The sequence below is a fragment of the Myodes glareolus genome, chromosome 8 (genome assembly GCF_982192425.1).
Source record: "Myodes glareolus chromosome 8, mMyoGla1.1, whole genome shotgun sequence".
NCBI classification, from domain to species: Eukaryota; Metazoa; Chordata; class Mammalia; order Rodentia; family Cricetidae; genus Myodes; species Myodes glareolus.
The window spans coordinates 43,803,792-43,831,400 of NC_142033.1; the positions used below are offsets into that span (position 1 = coordinate 43,803,792).

The following is a 27,609-nucleotide window of genomic DNA, read 5'->3' on the forward strand; positions in this document are numbered from 1 at the left end:
CCTTTGATACACTGATGAGCTATGTGCTTATGAGCCTCTTGACAGGGCTGTACTTCCTCAATTCGTGTTTCAAGGAACCTGTGAAATTTGTAACGGGCTAAACTGAACTGTTTCCCAAGATTCCTTCTTTGTATTTCTTTAGGGAAGGCTATGATTTTTATTAGTTAGTGTAGGTCACAGCAAGCATTATTGTGGAGGATTTGGAAGGTGGAGATGAAGCTACAACATCTTGTTACTTTCAGACACTGGTTTTTATCTCTGATTCCCCTCCTTGGTGCTGGCCAGTCCCTGGGCATCTTTCCGGGGTGCTCGTTTAACTTCTACACATTTGGAACCAGCTTCTTATATAGACTGCCATACTCAGCGCTGTCAGAGGTCAAAAGAATCGGCAGAGATTGCAGCTTTACTCAAGTGTCCGTGCCTTTACTTTACCCTTTCCTTCCTGGTTGCTGATCTTCCAACAGGCAACTCTGAGGCAGCAACTTTACAGAACTGGGCTAAATTGATACAACAATGACATGTTAAATATTTATAATGTATAATAGATGGTACACCTGTAATATTATTTGTTATATATATAATATACATACATATATATCTATATATCTAGGTCATATAATCTGTTACCTGCTGATGCTGTGTCTCTGTGACACAGCTCTTGAGCCTTGGCATAGCGAATGTCCTCAGGAGCTGTATTCTGAAGACCATTAGTTAGGAAATACTAAGGTAGTTTGGGTTTTCTAGTACTTCAGGAAAAAACTGTTCAGAGGTAAATTATCATATTATAGCATCTACTTGGCCATATCACAATAGCTTGTTGTAGGTTAGGTTCTGCTACACGGTGGATCTTGACTTCCTTTAGGGCCTATGTACTAAAGGCTCTGTTGGGAAGAGGAGGCTTTCATAGCTGTAGTTTAATGAGAATTCCTTAGGTAATTAGGGAGGAGCACCCAGTGATCTTAACTGCTCCAAATCCCGGTGGACAGTTTTGAGTGAGGCTGTGCCACCCACCCTCTGAGCACCCGTGCCATTTCCCTTATTCACTATCTGAGACTACAAAGACCAAGATGCCCAAGGTGAGCAGGAACCAGGAGAGTATTTCTGGGTCATGGTTTGGTTTCCTTGAGCGGATTTTCTTTGTGCAAGAGGCTGTCTCTGGGTAGTTAGACCTTTCTAGATGGGAGAGAGAATGACGACTTAGAACTGTATTCAGTTCACGGTCCGCTTCTCAGTCACTGTCGTAGTCAGGTTAGGGCTACTCCCTATACCTCTCTCACTTGGATGGGTTCTCCCTCCTCCTTTCTTCCCTAAGATCATGGACTAAATTCATATGTTGAATCTTTAACCCCAAGCTGTCTGCATTTGGAGGCAGTCCTGTAATTATGACTAAATTATGTCATAAGGGAGGGTCCTAATTTGACAACGGTGGTGTTCTTAACAGAGAAAGAGACAATATAGCTTTCTCTGCTGCCATGCAACAAGATGGCTGCTGGCTGAACGAAGCGCCTCAGGAGAAGCTGACTCAGTCAGTAACTTGATCTTGGGCTTTGGGTCTCTTGAACAATGAGAAAGTAAAATCTTGTGGTTTAATCCACTAAGTCTGTGGTATTTTGTTATGACAGCTCAAGCTGACTAAGGTACTTAGCCAGGGTCACTTGTCTAGTACCTGCTATTCTAAAAGCTCACTCTTCTTTAAATCTTGAAATCTTCCTGACTCAAGCAGAAATTTATTTTGGTTGTTTCCATTTCTGTCATGGGTTACAAGCTAGAGATAGAGGTAGGGTAGGTGAATTGTGATAGGGGTAGGAAAGAACACGCAGGAAAGGAACACTGCTGAAGTTTAAAGACATTGTTCTATTACCAGGGTCTCTTCTTCCTTCCTTCGCTCCCTTCCCTCCTACAATGATAACTCACATATGTACCACATTGTATGAGCATTAGCCAACTAGACCACAAAGAGATTACATGCTTTCATTTTGTTGGAGCTAAAAGTCTATGAAGCATAACTGATGTATGAAATTGCCAACACAGCCATTATTTCCCAGAAGGGCCCAGTCTACCCACTTGGACTCAGTGATAAAGGGGAGCCGTGTCTTCTAAATAGAAGAGACCTCATGAACTCAAAAACATGGAGCAACTTGCTTCTTGACAAAGGCATATTTAGGGAACTGTGTGTAGGTGGGAAAAGGTTGCATGTTGAGACTGGAAAAGTGGGGAAGATCGTTAGAGAGAAGCGAATGGTGTATCAAGGAATTCAGAACTTATTACCATTACTACACACTATACTTTAAAAAGTATACTTAAAAGTATACTTTGAAAAGTTCCAAAGTTCTTGTATAGGGAAATGATTGCATCCCTCCTGGTCCCCTCCCTAAAGCCCCTGCCTGCTCTATGTACTCCTGATGGACTATGATTCCAAAGGTAGAGACCATGCCGACTGAGTCATTGCTTTTATTGGACCAGGGCCAGAGCTTGTGGCAGTCAAGTGCTCCCTGGTTTGCTATGAGTGTAGTGTCTGAGAGTAGGGCAGACACAGGGCCAGAACACTTGAATCATGATTCAGGCAGAGCTAGCAAAGATGACAGGAAATCTGTCACAGAAATCTGCCAGATTGCTGTTATTACCAACATCCTTTTTACACTTGCTCTAAATCCTTTGCTAGGCGATTAGGCCCAGAGTCCCTGTCTTTTGTGAAACGGAGAGTGACTGAGTGTTTCCTACCCTGGCAGCTGTGACAGCCAGGTTCAGCATTGCGCTGCCCTCAGATGCCTCTAGAAGGAACAATTCTGATGTTTAAAATGGCCTTGTTCAAAAATCTCCTCCAACTCTTTCCTCTTCCTTGTGGCTGGATTTTCTATTGTGTCACCTCTGTCACCTCCCCGGGCTACCAGCGTCTTACTTGGTGAAGAAGCAACTTGAGCTGGATGGTCCCTAAGGGAATGGGTTTTGACCAAATAACTTCTTGGGTGAACAGCTGATAAAACAGTTTGTCAGAACTGTTTAGAATCTAGTCTCTGGGGAATATTTTTCTTCCAGCAAGTAAATTATTCTAAGATATCACATCACTGATGTGAGAGGAATTTATAATAAATTGAAATATTTTAATACTGATGTTAGAACAACTGCTGTCTGAGGTTGTGCTTAAAGGAAGTGATCTGACTTTAAAACAAGAGAAAAAAAACAACAGATGCATGTACCAAGGATGTTGCAAAATTCATTTCTCATTCTTAAAACATCCCAAAGGAGCCGATACATGTTTTCTGTCACAGAAACAAACTGTTAGATGCCACAGAGCTTGAACAACTTGCCCAAAGTCACACATCTAGCGGCAGACAAAGTCAGGACACACTGACTCTGGGTAAGTACAAAGCCAAGTGTCTTTGCTTTTTTTCCTGTTGCTGTGCTAAAACACCTGGGCAAAAGCAGCTTAAAGGAGAAAGTGTTTGGTTTAATCCAGTGGTTTTCAACCTTCCTAGTGCTTTAATATAGTTCCTTGTGATGTAGTGCCTTCCCCACCCATAACATTATTTTCATTGCTTCTTCATAACTGTAATTTTGCTACAGTTATGAATCATCACAGAAATATCTTATAAGCAGGGTATCTGACAGTGACCCCCCGTGAAAAAAATCTTTTGACCCTCAAGGAGGTCATGACCTCCAGGTTGAGAATTGTTGATTTAATCTCACAGTTCAAGTGAGAGTTCACCATGCTAAAGAAATAATGGTGACAGGGGCTTGAAGCAACTGTCCATAGATGTCTGGAGTCAGAGGTAGAGAAAGAGAGGTGAATGCAAAGCAGAGATCAGCTAGCTTTCTTCATTTTATAGTCTAGCATTCCCTGCCCAGGCAGTGATTACACTAACAGTTAAGATACTTTGTTCCACATTTATTCATGCAATCCAGATAACCCTCCACAGGCATGCTCAGGGTTCATTTCCCAAGTGATTCTAGATCTGTCAAGCTGGCACTTAACACTAGCCTTCAGAGGTTCTCTGTCTAGCATCCAGAAACAAAGTGAACAATGGGAGTTTCTGGGTTCTTTGCAAAATTCCTTGTCACTATTCGTTGAGCGTCTCTAAAGCATAAAGCATTAATCTGGATAATTTGTTATAAATTTTAATCCACATTTTGTTAAGACCTCACTGTGTATTAAGAATTATTACCATTACACAAATGACTAAACTGAGACTCAGAAAATTTTAAATGATTCATCTAATTTTTTTTTCAGCTAGTGCATGGCAGAATTGGAGTCTTGTTCTGTGGATATTACTTCTTTCATTTCATCATAATGCTGTCAGTCACGTCAGCTCAAAAAGTCTTTCCTTGGTATAGGATGCTTCAGGGTGCCAGCAATGGGAGGTGACAATGGGAGCTCCAACATTAATGAGACCAGCTCTGGGGCACACAGCAGTTAGATTTCAACTCTGACAGTTCAACAGTTTCGAAGCTCTGAGCAATCTAATTCAGAGGGAACAAAAGCTCATGTTCTTTCTTTAGATCATATTTTTCATAGAGGACTGGGACAGTTACTTTAACCAATTAATGCCTTTGGGGAGTGGAGTCATTTGCACACTTCAACATCCATGAGTTATGGGGGACACATAACTAAAATGTAATTCCTGAAACTCATTGCTATTATCTCTGACTCAACAAGGATACATTTGCATGCTTCATACTTGTTCCGGAGGCTTCTGGTGAAGATTATGCTGGCAAAGAGCATGCTGGTGGAGACCATCTTGGAGGTGTTGACCATCATGGTGAAGACCACACTGTTGGAGACCATGCTGTAAAGAGATGCTATCGTGGTGGAAAACATCTTGGTGGAGACTGCCATCCTGGTGGAGACCATATGTCTATGTACTTCTTCTTGATTCCATTCATAGTTGTTTAGATTCTCGTCTGGATTCCTGGTGCCATCATCATCAACCACATGATGCTGAAGAGTTAGCCTTTTGCTAACCTGTTTTGCTCTCTATAAAATGCGGATGCTGATGACACCTACTCCTCAGGCCTGCAAAGGTTACATAGGAAGCTCACAACACCTGCACAGACAGAGGTATGTGTAGCAAATTCTCTCTCTCTCTCTCTCTCTCTCTCTCTCTCTCTCTCTCTCTGTGTGTGTGTGTGTGTGTGAGATCTCTCTCTCTCTCTCTCTCTCTCTCTCTCTCTCCCTCTCTCTCTCTCTCTCTCTCTCTTTCTCTCTCTCTCTCTCTCTCTCTCTCTCTCTCTCTCTCTCTCTCTGTGTGTGTGTGTGTGTGTGTGAGATTAGCTTGTTTTAGAAAGGTCAATAATGCAATATATTCCTGAGAACTTTTCCTGTATGCTCTCTACTTCTTTCTCCCTTAAGTATCTTTATTTAGTGTCATTGCTGTGGCAATGATGCTTGTGGAATTCAGAGGAAAAATTTGTGGGGTTAGCTCTCTTCTAGCAAGCACGTTGACTTTTTAGTGAGTCCATCTTGCAAGCCCCTTCTTTATGCTTATCTAATTCATGCCAACAAACCTTTTGGAAAGGAACTCCAGAATTACGTAATGGGACTCTGAGTGTTTGGGTGGTCTTTTTTCTTTGCATCTTGCAAGAGTTGCTTGGTGAGATGCTGTCCCCTGAGGTCCTAAAATTCATAAATGGGAAAGTTCAAAAAAATCTTGTACCACCTGTTCTATCATCCCACACTTCCAGCTTTGAGGTTTCAGGATGAACCATCCCCCACTCCCACAGGAGGTATAAAATCAGGAGGATGCACATATCCAGTTAGCCCCTCAGTTGGCCAGATCCTGATACCTCGAATCTGCAGAAGATCTCCAGTGAATGTGACTTTTCTATTGCAGAAAGTTCATTTGTATTTTATAAGAATGGTCTATTGTCTCTTAGAGATCTGAGGAAACTATTTCATTTACTGGAAGTGTTTTTATTGACTAGGGTTGGATGAGTTTTAGGTGAGGGAGAAAACCAAAAGTACCATTTCTGGCTTAGATGATCCTTACAGTCTACTTGGCAAAAGCTGGACTCGATAAGGTTTGATTTTTCCAAACATTTTTACAGCATATTTGTTTGATACTTGACCTAAAGAAATTCTTCTTTGATGAAGAGTTCAAATACTATGTTATGTTAATTAGAAAAACAAGAAGACTTTAAGATCCAAAGACTTGTAACTTTTATCTGAACATGAGGATGAATCTCTCTCTCATCTCTGTGGATTGTGCTCTACTAATAAAAGTGGTAAGGAAAAGAGAAAAACAAACCTGGTTTTCTTCTGTGTTTGTCTCCTCTTTTAGCCTGCAGTGCTGCGACTCAAAGACTGCCTGCCTTACTCATTTTCTGCCATCAGTGCCCTACCCCAGGCACAAAGTTGGGACTCATTAAATATTTGGTCAGTGAATGAGGAGGTTGTCTCATAGCACCTGCTCGAGAGCCTCCAATGATGGAAAGCTTATTACCCCCCGAGGCTACAGATCCATTTTTGGAAGGTTCTGCCTGTCTGTGAGCTTCTTGATTAATGAGATAAAATCAATGGTCCTCTAACTTTCCAGGAGAGAGAACTGCTACAGTCTTAGAGGTGGAGATAACATTTCTGGTCCTGCCACCATAGAAGCGTTGAAAAGACTCTGCAACTACAGGCTCAAGTGCAAAGTAAAAACGGCTTTGTAAGGAAAGACTGGTGTATGGAGTTGGAAATGAGGAAGGATTTCACAAGAAAGGACATGGTATGAAGTGTAAATGCAAATTCTGTAAGAGTTTAAATATCTATCTCAAAGACTTGAGATAGAAAATATGATTAGATTTTCATTTTTGTTGTGCAGGCAAAAGAGGCAGAAAGCATGCCCATGCAGAATGAGCTCACTGAAAGGGATCAAGTCACTTTGGAGTAGAGATCTCATAGGTGATCATCATCTACTCTACTTAGTTAGGTATTGTGACTTTAGAGTCTTCCACTTTTCTTTTTGTCCCCATTTAAGGAAGGACAATGAACTAACCCAGTGGACTTACAGAAGATGCTGAAATGAGCAGCTGTGGCCCGACACAATCCTCTTAGTGATGATTTCTCTATTACTTCATGGACTGAGTTCGCTCCACTTTTATAATACAGGAAGCAGAGCTGGGCATATATCTCAGTGACAGAGCACTTGCCAGCCACCCTCAGGGCCCTGTGTTTGATATCAAACAATAAAAAGAAAAAAAAAAGAAAGTTAAGTGATTGAAAGTTCTACCATCTACCCTTCTCAGTGTTGAGACATTGAAGTCCAGAGTTTTGCTGGGCTTGGATAGTCATCTACAAAGGTCATGGCAGCCACAGCTCTATCTTCTACCTGACACCCACAGAAAACAAAGGTAGGTGTCTGGAAGACACCTGGATCAATGTTCAGGTTGTATATTAGGAGTCAGGAGGTCACACCTTTTACTGAATAAAATCTGTTCTCTGAAACAAAAGTCTTGAGTTCTAATGTTTAGAATTCACCCTGAGCTGTTGTAGCTTGTTTTGTTCCTGGCTGCTCAGCCCCAAAATAACCACACAGAAACTGTATTAATTAAATCACTGCTTGGCCCATTAGCTCTAGCTTCTTATTGGCTAATTCTTACATATTAATTTAACCCATTTCTATTAATCTGTGTATCGTCATGTAACTGTGGCTTACTTGGTAAAGTTCTGTCTGGCTTCAGTAGGGCTACATGGCTTCTCCTCTGACTCTGCCTTCCTTCTCCCAGTATTCAGTGTAGTTTTGCCCACTTAGCTCTGTTCAACCCTATCAGGCCAAGCCAGTTTTTTATTAACCAATGGTATTCATGACATACAGTGGGAAATCCTACTTCACCTCCTCTTTTCTGTTTAAATAAAAGGGAAGGCTTTAACTTTAACATAGTAAAATTACATATAACAAAATGGGTATCAAGCAAGAATTATAATTACAATTTTTATATCTACTTTATCTTTTATCATAACCAAGGAAAACTATAACTATCAATTCTTCAACTCCATCAAAGACTGCAGAAGGATATAATATTACCTAAATAAACAGGAAGTACCTTGTAAGCAACTTCCAAAACTCTTGAATTGACAGAGGCATCTCACTGCCTGGACAGTCACCAAAATTCTTATGTATTGTTGGGGCATCCAATGTTCAGCCCAGAGGCACATAGTTTCCATCAGACTTTCCCATGAAGTAGGATTTTTAAAGACAGTTCTGCCTGTATTGGCAGTTTTCAATCACTTTATTCTGTGTCCTGTAGAATGTCTGCAGACTCTTTCATGAAACAGGAACCTCAAAGAAGAGTCTCCCCTTTAGGCAAGTTTAACAGTCATCTTTGCGTGGGTCCCATATGTATAGCTCACACAGAATACCTTTAAGAAGTCCAGGCAAGAGCAGTTTCTTGCCCAAATAGCTAATCAATGGCATAAGGAGCCACTTTGGTGCCCATCTTCCTCCAGAAGTAGCTTGGTGCTTCCAAAAAAAGATGTGTCTCATTGTCTTGAAAAGTCCTAAATTATTAAAACATTTTTTTTGTTGTTTTTTTTGAAAAAGTAATTTTATTAAATTATAAAAGTTTCCATTTCTGCCCCTCCTCCCAACACCCTCCCACTCCCCCCACTCCCTCTCCTCCTCCCTCTTCGTCCCTAAGGGCAGTCAGGGTTTCCTGCCCTGTGGGAAGTTCAAGTTCCTCCACCCTCCCACCAGGTCCAGGAAGGTGAGTAACCAAACAGACTGGATCCCCAAAATCCAGTATATGCAGAGGAAACAAGTCCCAGTGTCATTGTCAATGGCTTTTCAGAAAGACTCCGGGCCAGCCACATTCAGAGAATCTGGTCACATTCAGAGAATCTGGTTGGATCACGTCCTCGTTCAGTCCCAGTCCAACTGGCCTTGGTGAATGCTCATTAGATCAGTCCCCTTGTATCAGTGGATGATTGCATCCCTCGCAGTCCTGATTTACTTTTTCATTTTCTTCCTCCTTCTGCTCCTCATTTGGACCTTGGGGGGTTCAGTCCGGTGCTCCAATGTGGGTCTCTGTCTCTATCTCCATCCATCGCCAGATGAAGGATCTATGGTGATAAGCAAAATATTCATCAGTATGGTTATGGGCCAAGGCCAGTTCAGGCACCCTCTCCTCTGTCCAGAGAACAATCTGGGGATCTCTCCTTGGACCTGGGATCCCATATATAATCAAGTCTCCTGTAAACCCTAAAATGACTCCCTTAGTTGAAATACATTCTTCCCTGATCCCATATTCATCCTTCCTCTCTCCCCCCCATCCCGGTCCACCGAGCTTTCCCCATTCCTCTCTTACTCCCTTCTCTGTAATCCTCTCCCCTTCCAACAGCCCTTCCACCCCCCTATGCACCCGAGGTTACCTGGGACTCTTGTCTATTTCCTACCTCCTGGCGGATAGCTAAATAATCTTCATCAGGTTCATCTTTTTATTTAGCTTCTCTAGGATCACGAATAATAGGCTCAAAGACCTTTAATTATGGTTAGAATCCACTTATGAGTGAATACATACTGTGTTCCTCTTTTTGGGTCTGACTTACCTCACTCAGTAAAGCGTTTTCTATTTCCATCCATTTGCATGCAAAATTCAAGATGTCGTTGTTTTTTACCGCTGAGTAAAACTCTAATGTGTATATGTTCCACACCTTTTTTAACCATTCTTCTATTGAGGGGAACCTAGGTTGTTTCCAGGTTCTGGCTATTACAAATAGTGCTGCTATGAACATAGTTGAACAAATGCTTTTGTAGTACTGTTGCTCTGTAATAGAGTTTGAAGTCAGGGATGGTAATGACTCCAGAAGTTGCTTTATTGTACACGATTGTTTTGGCTATCTTGGGTTTTTGTTTTTCCATATAAACTTGATTATTGTTCCCTCAAGGTCTGTGAAGAAGTTTGATGGGATTTTGATGGGGATTGCATTGAATCTATAGATTGCTTTTGGTAGAATTGCCATTTTTACTATGTTGATTCTCCCAATCCAAGAACAGGGGACGTCTTTCCATTTTCTGTTATCCTCCTCAATTTTTTTCTTCAAGGACTTAAAGTTCTTGTCAAATAGGTCTTTCACTTCCTTGGTTAGAGTTACCCCAAGATATTTTATGCTATTTGTGGCTATCATGAAAGGTGATGTTTCTCTGATTTCCCTCTCTGCTTCTTTGTCCTTTGTGTATAGGAGGGCAACCGATTTTTTGGAGTTGATCTTGTATTCTGCCACATTACTAAAGGTGTTTACCAACTGTAGGAGTTCTTTGGTAGAGTTTTTGGGGTCGTTTATGTACACTATCATATCGTCAGCAAATAACGAAAGTTTAACTTCATCCTTTCCAATTCTAATCCCCTTGATCCCCTTATGTTGTCTTATTGCTTTGCTAGAACTTCAAGCACTATATTGAAGAGGTATGGAGAGAGTGGACAGCCTTGTCGTGTTCCTGATTTTAGTGGAATAGCTTTGAGTTTCTCTCCATTCAATTTGATGTTAGCTGTCGGCTTGCTGTATATTGCTTTTATTATATTTAGGTATGATCCTTGTATCCCCAGTCTCTCCAACAACTTTATCATAAATGGGTGTTCAATTTTGTCAAACGCTTTTTCAGCATCCAATGAAATGATCATATGGTTTTTTTCTTTCAGTTTATTTATATGATGGATTACATTGATAGATTTGCGTATGTTGAACCATCCCTGCATCTCTGGGATGAAGCCTACTTGATCATAATGGATAATTTTTCTAATGTGTTCTTGGATTCGGTTTGCCAGTATTTTATTGAGAATTTTCGCATCGATGTTCATGAGTGAGATTGGCCTGTAATTCTCTTTCTTGGTTGTGTCTTTGTGTGGTTTTGGTATTAGGGTGACTGTAGCTTCATAAAAGGAGTTTGGCAGTGACTTTTCTTTTTCTATATTGTGGAATACATTAAGGAGTATAGGTATTAGCTCTTCCTGGAAGTTCTGGTAGAATTCTGCATTGAAACCATCTGGTCCTGGGCTTTTTTTGGTAGGGAGATTTTTGATAACAGCTTCTAGTTCTTCACGACTAACAGGTCTATTTAGATTGTTCACCTGGTCTTGGTTCAACTTTGGTATATGGTACTTATCTAAAAAAATGTCCATTTCTTTTACATTTTCCAACTTTGTGGCATATAAACTTTTGTAGTAAGATCTAATGATTCTCTGAATTTCCTCTGTGTCTGTGGTTATGTCTCCCTTTTCATTTCTGATCCTATTAATTTGCAAGTTCTCTCTCTGCCGTTTGATTAGTTTGGATAGGGGTTTGTCAATCTTGTTAATTTTCTCCAAGAACCAGCTTTTTGCTTCATTGATTCTTTGAATTGTTTTCTGTGTTTCTATTTTGTTGATTTCAGCCCTCAGTTTGATTATTTCCAGTCTTCTAGACCTCTTGGGTGTATCAGCTTCTTTTTTTTCTAGAGCTTTCAAGTGTGCTGTTAAGTGTCCAATGTGTGCTTTCTCCGTTTTCTTTAATTGGGCACTTAGTGCTATGAACTTTCCTCTTAGCACTGCTTTCATAGTGTCCCATAGGTTTCAGTATGTTGTGTCTTTATTTTCATTAAATTCAAGGAAGACTTTAATTTCTTTCTTTATTTCTTTCTTGACCCAGGGGTGATTCAGTAGTTGACTGTTCAGCTTCCATGAATTTGTTGGCTTCCTGGGGTAGCACTGTTGTTGAATTCTAACTTTAATCCATGGTGGTCTGACAAGACACAGGTGGTTACTAATAATTTTTTGGATCTGTGTAAGTTTGCTTTGTTACCCAGTATGTGGTCAATTTTTGAGAAGGTTCCATGAGCTGCAGAGAAGAAGGTATATTCTTTCCTATTTGGGTGGAATGTTCTATAGATATCTGTTAAGTCCATTTGATTCAATACCTCCAATAATTCTCTTATTTCTCTGCTAGGTTTCTGTCTGAATGACCTGTCCATTGGTGAGAGAGGAGTGTTGAAGTCTCCTACTATTAGTGTCTGTGGATTGATGACTGCCTTGAGTTCTTGAAGTGTTTCTTTTACATAAGTAGGAGGCTTTATATTAGGGGCATAGATATTCAGGATTGAGACTTCCTCCTGATGAATTGTTCCTGTTATGAGTATAAAATGTCCATCTCCATCTCTTCTGATTGATTTTAGTTTGAAGTCAATTTTGTTGGAAATTAGAATGGCTACACCTGCTTGTTTCTTAGGACCGTTTGCTTGAAAAATCTTTTCCCAACCCTTTACTCTGAGTAGATGTCTGTCTTTGTGGTTGAGGTGTGTTTCTTATAAACAGCAGAATGTTGGATCCTGTTTTCGTATCCAATCTCTTAGTCTGTGCCTTTTTATAGGTGAATTGAGTCCATTAATATTAAGTGATATTAATGAGCAGTGGTTGTTGACTCCGGTTATTATTACTTTTTGTTTGTTTGTTTAATAGAGTTTGTATGTGTCCCTTCTTTGAGTTAAGCTCGTGAAGGGTCGCTAGATGTCTGAGTTATTGCAGGTAGTGTTGGCAATGTTGGATTCCTTGGGTTGTGATTTTCCTTCTATTACTTTCTGTAATGCTGGGTTTGTGGCTACGAATTGTTTAAATTTGTTCTTATCCTGGAATATTTTGTTTTCTCCATTGATAGTGAATGATAGCTTGGCTAGGTCTAGTAGTCTGGGTTTGCATCCATGGTCTCTTAGTTTCTGCAGTACCTCTATCCAGGACCTTCTGGCTTTCATGGTTTCCATAGAGCAGTCTGGTGTAAGTCTGATAGGTTTACCTTTATAAGTTACTTGACCTTTTTCCTTTGCAGCTCTTAATATTCTTTAATCTGTATGTTTTGTGTTTTGATTATTATATGGTGAGGGGATTTTTTTTTTGATCAAGTCTATTCGGTGTTCTGTATACTTCTTGAACCTTCATAGGAATATCATTCTTTAGGTTGGGAAAGTTTTCTTCTATAATTTTGTTGAATATATTTTCTGGGCCTTTGATCTGCAGTTCTTCTCCTACTTCAATCCCTATTTTTCTTAGATTTGGTTTTTTTATTGTGTCCCAGATTTCTTGAATGTTTTGTGATGAGAATTTGTTGGATTTGCTGTTTTCTTTGATCTGAGCATTTATTTTCTCTATGGTATCTTCAGACTCTGAGATTCGTTCTTCCATCTCTTGTATCCTATTGGTTATGCTTGATTCTGTAGTCTCTGTTCGTTTACCTAGATTTTCCATATCCAGCTGGCCCTCGTTTTGTGTTTTCTTCATTGCCTCCATTTCAGTTTTCAATTCTTGAACTGTTTCCATTACCTGTTTGATTGTTTTTTCTTGGTTTCCCAGTGTATCATTCACGGATTTACTCATTTCTTCAAACTTTTTGTTATACTTCTCATCCATTTCTTTACTCATTTCTTCAATCCTTTTGCTGTACTTCTCATCCAGTTCTTTAAGGGAATTATTCATATCCCGTTTAAGGGACTCTATTGCTTTCATCAAGGCATTTTTTCCAATTCTTCTGAATTAAGAGGTTCAAGTCCTTCTATTGTAGGGTCTTTGGGATCTGGAGATTTCATGTTGTTTTTTAGATTGTTGGAGGAGTTCTTGCCTTGGCGTCTGCCCATCTCTTCCTTCAGCTGCTCTATATTGGATCTTCTGGTACCAGGTCAGGTTCCCTTGTTGGGCAGGGACTTCACTGACAGAAGGTCTACCTTTCCTCAGGCAGTCTATTGAAACACAGACACTCCCTCCTGTCTGGTTGCACTCACAGCCCTGGCCCAGCGTGCAAGGGAGCTGCTCTGGGGAGATCTTGTGGCCCCAGGGGGAAGGGGGGAAGAGAGGAAGGTGTACCTGGATGAAGGCTGGGATGGGATTCGGGAGAGCTCCGCAGGGTGTAGCCACCACTGCAGGGCGACCAGAAGGTTGAGGGGGGCGGGGAAAGTCTGAATTCCTCCTAGCCGAAGTCCTCGGGCCAGGAGAAAACTCACCCCTCCTCCAATCTATTAAAACATTTTAAATGCCATATTCTGAAGGTCTTTGCAAGATTTGAAGATTATCTATCTAACAAAAATATATCTCTATATATCTAGAAAACCTAACTAACATGACTATGAGCTTCACTATTATAGATGACTCCCTATTAACCTATATTTCTTAATTATACATTAAATTTTTAAATGAGCTACACACACAATACCTTAATCAAGACCAGAAATATATATACACAGTTTAACAAAATTGACCTTAATTTTGTATCAGTAAAGCAAGATCCGTACCAATGGAAAGTATCCATCCCTATAGGACATCCCTCTTTAAATGTAAGGAAACATTTACAAACAATATTTGAGAATTTGGGCGCAGTTCAAACTGCTTCCTACTTTTTGTTGGGCAAAGTAATTTTTTGGGGGTGTTCATGGGCAACCTTTCAGGGGTTCTTGGTCCGTCAAATCTCATTAGTCTGGAAGGATTACACAGGTTCTCATCCTCTGTGGAAACAAAAGAAGAACCTCTTTTCAAAGCAACATATCCTTAGACCCATATTTTGAAGTCAAGAAATCTTTAAAATATCTATGCTGGTTTAGCTTAGCAACCCATACAATAAAATGTCTCTCTGTACTTAGCTTATTCACAGTAAAAAAATTCAAATCTAGCACAATAATATTCATAATCCAGACTCTCTTTGTATATTCCATCTTTATGTGATTTTTCTTACTCTATTACTTTTTAATATTTATTTTATTATCTTTATTCTTTTAATCTACAACTATCTGTATTGTTTCTTTAAAGACTTTGTTTTTTATAAACCATTAACCTTTTATTCTAACTATACTCTTTCTCTTTTTCTTTTTGTCCCAAACCTATGTACATTTTTAAAAATACACATCGTGTCTCATTTAGAGGTCCTTTATGTCTGAATCTGTCCTGTTGTGTATCTGTAATCCTTTTCTGTCCCACAGAGCTTCCCTTTGTTTAGAATGTTGGTTACAAGTTGTTATGGATAATAGTCAGGAGAAAAGCTAACTAAAGGAGATTGGATTCAGAGTTCTTTTTTTTTTTTTTGTAAAAGGGGGGAAGTGCTTTGGGACAATGGTCTGTACCCTGTCAATTGTATTATAATAAAACACTGATTGGCCAGTAGCCAGGCAGGAAGTATAGGCAGAATTACCAGGCAGGAAGTGGAGGTGAGGTGAGGAGAACAGGAGAATTCTGGGAAGAAGAAAGCTGAGTCTGCAGTTGAAACATAGCCACAGATGAAATAAGATGTGTCTGCCTCGCCAAAAAAGGTACTAAGCCATGAGGCTAACACAGACAAGAATTTGGGCTAATATAAGTTATAAGAGTTAATAAGAAGCCTGAGCGACTAGGCCAGCCCATTTATAATTAATGTAGACTTCTGTGTATTTCTTTGGGACTGAATGACTGTGGGACCAGCGGGATAAAAACCTCGGTCAACACTGAGCATCCTGTCTTATCTGGTCTTTTATGTTGTAAGTTCTTTTGATGTTCTTGCTTGTACCTCATTTAGTAGCAGCCTGCCAGTCAGTATACTCCCCAAATTAGCCCATTACTACCACTATCTCTAACTCATCTTATTTCTATGGGATCTGACATATTTCTTGTCTTAGTGCAGTCATCCAGGGTCTTCCAGGTGATGAGACTAATTTCTGATAAATTCATTCACAAAAGACTGAGACTTCTGCACTGAGCTCTGACAGTCCTGTGGAAAACAGGGAGGAGAGATTATACCAACAAAGTGGGGGTCAGGGGAGGGCAGATCATGATGGGGGGACCACAGAGACAGCTGACCTGAGCTTTCAGGACCTCATGGATGCTGGAACAACAGTCAGGAAGCCTGCTGGGACCAGCCTAGGCCTTTTGCATGTGTGTGACAATCATGTGCATTGTCTCGTAGTAAGACTTCTAATAGTGAGAGCAGTATGTCTCCCTGTAGCGTAGCTGGCTTTTGATAACCTGTTCTCCATTGTAGATTACCTGACCCTGCACCCGACATAAGGGGAGGAGCTCAGTTCTGCCTCAACTTGAAGTGCCATGCTTTGTGCAAACCATTGGAGGTCTGTCCCTTTCGGAATGGAGATGGAGAAAAAGTGCCTGACGAGGCGATAGATGAGAAAGGGGAGGGGAGGAGAGGAGGGAGGGGAAACTGGCTGGTATGGAAAAAATTATTTAAATAAATAAAATAATAAAGCATATCTAGGGAAGTAGAATAAGAACAAAGACTGTGAAATGAGGTATTAAATGTCTAGCAAAACATCATGAGACACTATAAGAACGACAAGAGAACTTGGATTTTTAGAGGCTGCATGCTAATCCCCAGTGTAGGAGGGTGAGAATTCAGGCAGAGCATATGAAAGGATAAAAATGTGAATGGTCTTCATTAAAACTAGAATAAATATCCAATGAGTCATGGGTATAATGTGCATATGTAATTTAAATTTTTTCTGGTGGTTACTATAAAATGTAATGAAGAGATAAAAATCAGGCCTAATACATTAACTCAGTATATTCAAATATCTTTTAAACAAATGACCTGTGGGAAATTATCAATAATGTATTTACATTCCATTTTGCTTTTTTAAATTATGAAACATGTTGTATACATTTTACCCACAATACAAATCTGTAATTTGATCTAGCCATGTCTCACACGTAGTACTTCATATTGGTATGTGAACATTCTACAGGTCCACAAAATTATTCTCAGACAAATAAAGTGTGCATCCACTTCACCGCCCCGTGTGTGTATATGTGTGTGTGTATGTGTGTTCATGTGTGTGTGTGTAATATCTAATTGAGTCTAGAAGGCAATAATAATATATATTATTCAAATATATATTACTAAATACTTAAATATGTTTAATTTGTGACTAAACTTTACAATGTGTCTTTAGATAAGTCACATAAATTCTCTGAACTAATTAAGAAAAATGCTGTAATTATTTTCGAGGATTGCTATTGGGAGATAAATGCTAAACTACACAGCAGAGTGCTGAAGATCTGGAAGTTGAATTTCTAGGTTCTTTTTGAAAAGCCCTAGGCGGATTTCCAAAGGACCCGCACTAATTTGCCCTGCTATCAGTGCAGCAGGCAGCAATTCTTTCCCCCACACCCACACCAGCCTTTGCTATTTGTCATCCTGATGATGATCAAACTTTAGTGAGATGGACTCTCAAAGCAGTGTTAAGCTACATCTCCATGATGGCTAGAGATGTTGACTATTTTTTAAAACAATCTCTTGGCATTTATTTTTGTAATTAAGGTATACAAATTATTATATTTAATAGGGCTGTTTATCTTCTTGGGGTTCAGTTTATTTCAGTTATTTGAATATTCAGACACTAATCCTTTGTAGGATTCATTGCTGGTAAAGATATTCTCCTATTTAGTTAACTGCCTCCTCAATTGATAGTTTCTTTTACTGTATTAGAACTTTCAGGAAAACCCAGTTGTCAGTTGAAGATTTTATTTCTTTTGCTACCAGAGTATTGTTTAGCAAGTTTGCACCTATGCCTATAAATTGAAGTGCACTCTCTGATTGTGTGTCTAGAAGTTTTAGGGTATTAGCTCCTATGTTGAGATCTTTGACCCATTTTCGGGTTAGTTTTATACAAGGTTAACAGTAAGGATCTAGTTTCAATTCTTCCATGTTGAAATCCAGGTTTCCAGCAAGCATTGTTGAAGATGCTGTCTTTTTTCTAATGTCTATTTTTGGCATCTTTGTCAAAGATCAAGGTAGCTCTAGTTGTACGGAACTATATCTGGGCCCATTGATCTATGAGTCTATTTCTGTGTCAATACCAAGCTATTTTTTTTCCTTACAATGACTCTGTAGCATAACCTTAAACAGTTACAACAATTTCTCTTGTAGTATATTTTTTGCTTAAATCTTAGGTTGTCCTTACTCTTTTGTGCCTATCAGCAGCTGTAGTTACCTTCAGAAAACCTGCATAGGATCAAGCCAGTTAAAAATTCTAGAACGAGAAGAGGCTTTCAATGATCCATCTCTAGTTGAGGAGCTACTGTTAGTTGATGGTTTCCATGGGAGTCACTTTTCTTTGGTGGGGATGAGCAATTGCAAGCTTGTCCATGCCCCAGTGAATTATTCGACACCTGTCCACATATGGGACTAAATGGATTCTGTGAGCTATAAAAAATGGTATGGAGGTTTGTTGCAGAAGGGGTGGGTGAGCTTGGGAGAGGGAGGAAGAGGTGGATATGACGAGGGTGTGTTATATACATATATGAATTTTTCAAAGATTGTAAAAAGAGCTCAAGTAAACATATACACTATGATTCATTCTCTTTCTTTTGGAAAAACCCTTTGCACTCCTGTTCTCCACACCATTCATTCACACCCCCTCGCTATATTCAGTCATTTCTCCTATAGACATTTTTGTTTTTTTGTTTTTTTCTTGAAGTCTTCCTCAGAAAACATGGCAAAACCATGAGATTTGACTTCCAGAGGTAGCTTAGCTTAGGTCCATAAATATTAAGTGGTTTTTGTTGAGATGAAGAATTTTCAGTCTTTCCAAACTATGCATACAATGTGAATTATAATAATAAAGGGTTCAGATCTTCTGAAGAAGTTAAAGAAGAATAATCAATGCATTTGGCATGGTGACTTGCACACATTAGCATTCACTAGACTTACCTAAACTCCAAATAGGCTTAATAAGCAGTGGATCACATTTGTGTGACGTCAGTAGGCACTTTTACCCCCGATTATAGATTGCTTCACACTCTTATTTATTATTCCACGTATGTTAGTTCCTATCTCCCAGTCTATTGTAAAATCATAGAGTAAGGGGACTGTATTTCATACAACGTCTTTAGCTTTCAAATCTCAAAGCACAGAAATGAGGCCCTGCTGCATCCTTGATGTGTATTTGCAAGCTAACCAAATATTTCTTCTCTTTTATCTTCTCTTTTTTTTATTTTATTAAATTATAAAAAGTTTCCATTTACGCCCCTCCTCCCAACGCCCTCCCACTCCCCCCCTCCCTCTCCTCCTCCCTCTTTGTCCCCTAGGGAGGCCTTGAGCTTTTGTTTTAATATAAATAACCAATAAGCAGTGTTTATTGACCATATTTCCCTAATTTTTTCCCTCTGCTAAAACGTGCTGTTTTTTACTGACAAAATGTAGTACAATTGCTAGAAACAAGTGGTACTAATAAATTCAAGAATGATTTGCTTAAGAGTGTATGCAAATTTCCTGCATCCCCTTGTAAGGATCCCCACACTCCATCCTTCCCCATTAATCTGGGTATAGTTGCCCTAGTACTTTGATTACTGTACCTTTCTATTAGGTCTGAGACTGCATATTATGAGTCCTCCAGATTTTTTTCTTGTTTTTCAAAGTTTTTGTTCCTAGTACCATAAATTTTCATATGAGTTCAGAACTAGTTAATGAATCACATGCCTCTTGGTTGAATAAACAGATCAGTTGAATGTGATATGTTTCATAGTTTGCTTGAAAAATATGTCTAATTTATCATACACAGATACATATAAATGTGTGTTTATGTTTTGTGTGTGTGTGTTTTGTTACATACACATGTGTGCACTAGATATCCCTATGGGCATGTAAAGAGGTCAGATGCTGTTGTGATATGACTTCCTCAATTATATCTTCATCTCTTCTTCCCTCCCTCCCTCCTTCTCTCTTCCACTTTCTTCCTCTCTCTCTCTCTCTCTCTCTCTCTCTCTCTCTCTCTCTCTCTCTCTCTCTCTCTCTCTCAGACAGAGATAGTTACTGAACCTAGAGTTTGCTGTTTTGACTCGACAGGTTGTCCAGGAAGTTCTCTGGATTGATTCATCACTGTTTGTTAATGCTGTATGGGTAGCATTAACCGTGCACTTTCAACCTTGATTTTCTTTTCACAAGGGCTCTATGAATCCATCTGGAGTCTTATATGTACAAATCATTCTGTCTCTCCTGACAGTGTTAGATCTTAACACCTCTATTGCCAGATTTACCTCCAATCATTTTACATTTTCAGTACTGTTATAAGTTGTTGGGAACCCTTCCCCAACCTCCTCAGTTATGGATGATCCTAGGTAGTGCCGCAGAAATCAGGACACAGGGGATGCAGAGTAGGAGATACAACTGCATACTTTATTGCAAAGCCAGTAAGTACTCTTTTTATAATACTCAAATCATGATTCAAACTAGGTTCCCATAATATATGAAAATAGTTGCAAAGGCTAGTCACTTGGTTGCGACTAATTTCGAGAGCTTCGTGCCATAGCTAATCTAAACAAAAAGCTTGATGTTATAGGAAGAACTCTTGTTATAATATAATATGTAAAAACACCTCATCAGAAGACAAACCACAGCCTAATCAGAGCTTTTGAACTACAGTGCACTTCTGTGTTCTCAAGGACTGACCATTGGCAAGGCACTCTACTGATGGGAGAGGTTTGCCTCCTCCCAACTTGGTTTGCCAAGTCTATCAGCAAGAATGCTACCTCAAGTCTCCCTTGCACAGAGTTTCTATGCAATTCAAAACTGGCCCTCTACAATAAGTCACCCTATTTTTAATCATTTTCAGCTGATTTTTCATTATTGGCATTCAAGAGAAAGTTGGCGCATATTTATTCTGAATTTTTCCACCCTGCTAAAATTATTTGTTTCATCTGATGGTTTTTTTCCAAAGGTTCAATTGCATTTACACATAGGTAATCTTTTTGACTTGGCTGGCTTTTTTAAGTATAATAATAACAATGATAATATTGATGATGATGATAATAATAATAAGATATATTATCCTTCCTTCATTTTTTTAACTCTGATTAGTTTTTTTGCAAACTTGCATGTGTATGTATGCATGTGTGTGAGCTACTTTGAGACTTGTGATTCTGAAGGGCACAACAATGAAAGGTTGTAATAGAATGCACGTTTTAAATTGTATTTTTCCTTCTTCCTTTCCTTCCTTTCTCCCTCCCTCCCTCCCTTCCTCCCTTCCTTCCTTCTTTCCTTCCTTTCTCCCTCCCTCTTTCCCTCCTTCCCTCCCCCCCCTCTTTCTTTTGAGAGAGAATCTTGTTTCATAGCCCTCACTGGTTTGGAACTTACCACGTACCTCAGGTTTACATTATTTGCAGAGAACCTTCTGCTATGCCTTCTCACTTCTGGGATTATATGCATGTCCATAACTGGGGGAGCACTTCTTTTTTTTTATTGGAAAAATTGGGGTGTGCTTGAATATTTATTAGAATGATCTAATAGATTGTCATTGAACTTTGATTGGAATGAATGGACTCTCAAAGAATAATGAGAATAATGAGACTGCTTTTTGCCTAATGGGCCATATAACTAAATATTATTAATACAACAGTTCTGGACATTCCTAGGCAATCCGTCAGTGTGGTGCATAGTGGTGATCATTTATAGTCCTAGTACTCAGGAGACTGATGCAGGAGGATTGAAAGTTTGAGATTATTTTTGGCTTAAATACTGTCTCAAAAACAACAAAAAATCAGCAATATGTAATATGACAGCACAGAAGGGAATGAATGTGAATGTGATTGCATTTCAATAACACTTTACGTACATTGAATCTTATACATCTTAGATGTGTCATAAAACAGAATTGTTGTTAGTTCATGAACTTGTCAAAACAGATGGCAGTAGGTCCGTGGGTCATAGATTGCCAACTCCTGCCCCAGAGCATGTGTGGAGAGACGAATTCCTATATGCTACAGGAAAAAAGTTGCATATAGGAACCAAAGACTGAAAGATAAAGACAACAAATTCTTTGATGTTGAGTTGGGAGCTAAGGGACTTTTAAGTCAGTGGCTTCTATTTAATAATGAAATAAAATTTGAATACTGGCAATTTTTATTGATGGTTTATTGATGGTTGGCATGATTGTTTACATGGAATGACTCATTTACTACTTATAGAACTTTTACGAGATGCGCGTTAGTGTTGTGTCTGTTTTACTCCTAAGGCACTAAGGCACAGTAGCGCCAAGAAATGCATGCCAACTCTTTACTGTTAGAATCTACAGTCTTGCTCCGTGAAGGCCATCCACTCAGGAGAATGGAGACCAGGAAGGAACAGACATCTAGAGGTGTCAAGGGCAGGGTGATTGAACAATGCATCGAGATCTTAAGGGGTGTCAAGACCTCAGTTGAGACTGGGAATTATAAATTGAGGGCACCATCAATCATCCTGCTGATGTGATTTACTCTGGAGGAGCGCAGCTGCATGAGCGCAGGCACTGAGAAGGAAGACTGTCGGGCTTTTCTAAGGTGAAGCTGTATTGGGGATGGCGCGAGGTTAAATACACCATGGAGACCGAGGGTGGGCTGCACCCCTCTACAGGAAGAGACTTTCGGCACCATTCCCTGGTTATTAAAATTCTTTCGGCTATAGTTGTAATTTTTCTGTCATGGTCTCCTGTGGCTTAACTATTTACTGCATTATCAATCTGAGGGCATATTATTATTCTCAGACCTTTCTTATATCAACTTATAATAAAAAGATTAATTCAGCAATATAAACAGAACCAAATACTACTTTTTAATCTGAAAAGTCACCTAAGAAAAATCAAGTTGAGAGTCAAATTACAAATTTATGTACATCACAGTGATGCACCCCAACAATTTAAAATTGGTATATATGGAAAATGCTACATAAAATTTATAAAAGGTTGACCATTCACCAACTGATAATGTACTGTGAAAACTTGCTTTTTTGTTTATTCTGGAGTCAAGTGCAGATGTGACTAGACAACAGTGAGATGGATCATTAGAAATGAACTTTGAACAGTCTGACGAAATGACCTTGAATTCAGCTAGCTGTGAGAAATCAATCTTTGGTCTCATTTCAAATCTACCTCCTTTGCATCCATATTTTAATAAAACCCCAATACAAATGTATATTTCCATGAGTATGACCAACTGATAAACATCTATTCATATTATATTAAATTGATAAACTACAGGGGAGTATCCTTTAGTTAAAATGCTTGCTAGAAAAAGTATCAGGTTTTTGTAGTAGTATATTCACACACACACACACACACACACACACACACACACTATTATAGCTAAGGAATGTGAACTGACTCTAAATAAGAATCAATGTCATGTTTCATTAAGGCCTTTGCACACAGCCTGGGTAACTTAATGCACTATACCCTCCAATCATCTCACAAAGTGATGAAATAGATTCAGTTCATTCTATATGATATGAATCATAAAGCTACAGCCCTCTTTTTAAAATGCATTATTTAACCGCTCCTACTTTAAAAAACTTTAAAGTTCTTAAACACATTATAAAAAGCTTTCATTCTTTCTTACCTGTTTCACTTGGTAATATATTAGATTTCCTCAGGTTATTAATAACTGAAATTATTTATCTTGAGGACTTAGGCAGCTCTTATTTTTCTTAGTATATTTTCAACTGATTCTGTTTCTTTGACTACTCAGTTTCCTATTATCCTTTAGGTCTAGGCTGACACATTATTACTCTAAGAGATCTTCCATAGTCAGTAACCATTTGCCCTTATGACCTGTTCCATTCAAATTATACCCTTCCATAGTACAAAGGAAGGGTATAATTTCTACAATGTATTTTTGGTATAATAATCAGTTGTGCAGCGATTTTCTATTTTGCCAACACAAAAGATGTTTGAAAATGTTTGTATTCTGTTCTATGCTTAATACTTACCCTCCATAGTACTAGGCATACAGCACAAACTAGGCAAATAATGGTCCTAGGAGTACTTTGGCATATCTGTTACAGTGGAATCATATGCACTATCAGGGTAGAAAATGCAGAGAATACTCCTTTACTCTTAGGAGCAGGAACCAGAAAGTTTATATTCTGTTTATATTCTTTTCTGGTGTCAAATAGTTTCTTTTCTCTGTCTTTCTTGTTCAGTTGCTTTTATTAATGCATTCTGCAGTTTGCCCTCCCTTCTTGCTCATGTTTAATTATCCCTGACAGCACATGTCCTCCGTCCTAGCTCGTCTATTACCAAGGAGTAGTTCTGTTAGGCCATATTTTTTCCTACAGGGATCAAGGAACATCACTGAGCAACTCGGATCTCTTTGTTCTGAAATTAGTGGAGGACTGAATTAGTGAAGTGGGTGCCCTTCTTTATAATGCTATGCCTTTGTTTTACAGAGAAAATAGGAGTCATGACACTCAGAAGAAATGCCAGAACATTTCTGCATTTAAAACTATCCACTTGAGGGTCATTTGCATTAGAAACATTCTTGGAAAACCACCAGGACAGCCTAGAGCATCACAAATGAGGTGAGAGAAATAATTCAGATATTAAAAAGTGGGAGACCCAAGTGTTATTTCTTAAGAATTTTCCTTTGATGAGCCCACTTCTTGCTTGTTTCCTTAGAGACAAAGAGAAGGACTTTCATAATCTCTGAATGTTGACAGAGAAAATTAAAGTCACCAAACGTGGACTGGTTAGTTTTCTTGATGAATGGTCAGCACAGGAAATAATCATCAGTGAAAACAACACCATGATTTCCTTGACAGCTCTCCATTGAGAAATGTTTGTTTATTTATTTATTTGATAACATTTTTTTTAAATTCATGGGAAAATATCTCTGCCACCCACAGGAAATCACTGACACATTGAGGAATGTGTGTGGTGAAACAAATTTATATAGGTCAAGACACATTTAAAAAGAACAAAATGAACAAATAATGTGAGAATACATGAGTTTTGGAGCACAGTTAGCCAAATGTTCCTCAATCTCAAGAATTAGACACTTTGAACTCTTCAGCAATAACTGAAATTGGACCTCTTTTCTGTGGACATAAATGCTTGTGTGACACATCAGGTAGCAATGGCTGCCACTTGGACCAATGCTGACTTAATTTTGGAGAACTAGGCTGTGGGAAGCCCATCATTTTTCTAAGGAAGAGATTTTATAATCATCTTTAGTCTTTCAGATTTTAATTCTTATCTCTATGACCACCTGCTCTAGAGCATGTTTAATAAAATAAGAGATGATGGCTGTCATATCTTAAGTGAGCTAAATTTTGTCAATGTTGAAAATTGCCGTGAATTAATCTCTAATTATAAAGCTGGGAAACGGAACACCTCAGCACATGTGCACTGAAGGAGAAGCTCCAGTTTTCACTGCTAGACTTGCCTGAAAAATTATTTATATCTGCCAATAGGGGGTAAAGATCCTTCATCACTTAAAAACAACAACAACATACTAAATATTTAGAATCTACCCTGAGGTTTAGTCTAAAGATCTACTTTTTTAAGTTAATGATTAAAACATTTACACCTTGTTAACTGTTTCTGATTTTTGTAATATTAGTGTAGAAAATAGTATGCTATACATTTTTATGATTTATTTCTTGATATCTTTGAGTCTCACTAGATAAACTTCGTGTGCCTGGTACTCACTATAAAGTTCATAAGAACCTTTAATTTGCAGTATTTCCCCTATCTTAGACTCCCTAGTGCTGGGATTGTAGGTGACTACAACCAGACTGGTTGATTTTGCAGAACTGCAGTGAATACCATGTAAATATCACACATGTTATGTGTAACACTTTTTTTCCAACTAGGAAATAATAATCCAAATGTGATTGTGTCAAATAAGACAGTTCTAGCCAATTCTAAGGGTTATGTTCAATATGTAACACTGCAATAGTTACAGGATAGAGAAAAGATCATAAAGCTATTCTATCAGGTAGAATGCATATCCAGGATTTCTTAGATTTTTCACACATTAGGCAGTCGATTATTCAATAAGGGCTATCAGCCTGTCTCAGAGAATGGGAATTGGGTAACTGATCAACCTCAAGTGCTAGGTTCCTCACTACTCCCACTCTGGTGCCGAGAGCCTGCAGGCTTCCTGGAATGAAGCTAGAGTTTTACGTCAACCAAAGTTGGTGGAGGAGGAGTCTATGTGCTCCCACATCAGGAAAGATGCATGTACTTTTTCAGCAAGAAGAAGATCTAGATGTTCTCTCCTCTGACATCTTTATATTGGGACACTTGTTGATTGGTGCCACACAGTCTAGGGGAGGGTCACCTCCTCTTCATTTAATCTCTGAAGACTCCCTCATAGACAGAATTGTGAGGATCAGAGCAGTAACAAATAAATACCTGACATCATCATCATCATATTATTATTATTATGGAATATAATTAAGACTTTGTAGAAATGATCCATCAGAAATTCAAACACTTGCCATTTTACCTTGAGACAAGAAACATACCCATTGATCATTTCTGTGTATCCTAGATGTGCAAAATTATCCTCGCTATAATGTAAAAAGAAATGTTGGAGGATAAAAGAAATAAAACTTTATGACTGACATTTGATAAATTTTGTGAATTTTGGATTAAATGATATTGCTTTCCAATATATTCCAATATCCTCGGACTAAAGTACCACTTATATCCAACAACTTCTGAATTATCATATCTCCTTGATATTAAAATGGTGTTTATTGTTCTGCAACAGCAGTCACTGCAAGGGATGAGCAGAAAAGTCAGGCACCATCTTCTAATGTCGACTGCCCTTAAGATGCTGCTTTGACTGACAGCCACATTGCACTGTATATTTTCATGAAGTCACTTGCTCAGACTTGTGTCACATCATTCACTCACCATTTCAACTTGTCTTTTCAGTATGAACTTTGGGTCACCCAAGTGTGAACAACATTTAATTATAGACTCGTTTCTTTATTGAAAATGACAGGATCTTATACATGTGTTTGTCAAGCAGACTGTTAGATGAAGATGAAGATTGAAAACTGATCTGAAATCTGTACCAGTTCCCTGACCATGGTAGCACATCCTTTCTACTAAGAACAATAGACACTGAGAAAAACCCAATACATAGGTTCCGTGGAATCTTCCATGTTAGTCAATAACTTACTAAATATCTGCCATGTAATAGGATTATTGTATAACACAATTCATTTTTTTCATATATAAAATAGTAAAAGACCAGGGAGTCATTTAAAAAAATAATCACATACTTTAATATTTTTTCAAATGGTTATCTTTTTCTAAGATTTTAATTTTATGTTTTATTGTGTATGTGTGTGTCTGTACCGTGGAAGTCAGAAGAAGGCGGCTGTATGAGTCCCCAGACCTAGAGTTACAGGCAGTTGCAAGCTCCCTGATGAGAGTGTGGGGAACTGAGCTTAGGTCATCAAGAGCTGAACTCACTCTAAACCACTGGGTCACTTCTCCACCTCCCACAACCACATACATTTAATGAAGACTAGGACTGAAAGCTAAATCACCCAGCTCCAAGTCCATTGGCCTTGCATCTATCTACACTAAGATGGGAGTGTTGCTTTTTTTTTTTGGAGTTTTAGATTTTGTTTTTTTTTTCTTTTTTTTTAATTAAATTATAAAAGTTTCCATTTCAGCCCCTCCTCCTAACACCCTCCCACTCCCCCCACTCCCTCTCCTCCTCCCTCTCCATCCCCTAGAGCAGTCAGGGTTTCCTGCCCTGTGGGAAGTTCAAGTTCCTCCCCCCTCCCTCCAGGTCCAGGGAAGGTGAGAGTCCAAACAGACTGGATCGCCAAAATCCAGTATATGCAGAGGAAGCAAGTCCCAGTGTCATTGTCAATGGCTTTTCAGAAAGGCTCCGGGCCAGCCACATTCAGAGAATCTGGTTGGATCACGT

At 38.9% G+C, this 27,609-nt stretch overlaps 1 protein-coding gene across 1 annotated transcript in view; it reads left to right on the plus strand.

Annotated features, from left to right (window-relative positions):
• The first annotated feature begins 3,128 nt into the window (after positions 1–3,128).
• Positions 3,129–27,609, plus strand: part of LOC146893847 (uncharacterized) — a 32,544-nt gene continuing 8,063 nt past the window's right edge. The window contains exons 1-3 of the mRNA XM_087909029.1: positions 3,129–3,358; positions 4,655–5,056; positions 24,101–24,232. Coding sequence (XP_087765155.1) covers positions 4,980–5,056; positions 24,101–24,232 — 209 coding nt within the window. The 5' untranslated portion in view covers positions 3,129–3,358; positions 4,655–4,979. The remainder of the gene's footprint in view (positions 3,359–4,654; positions 5,057–24,100; positions 24,233–27,609) is intronic.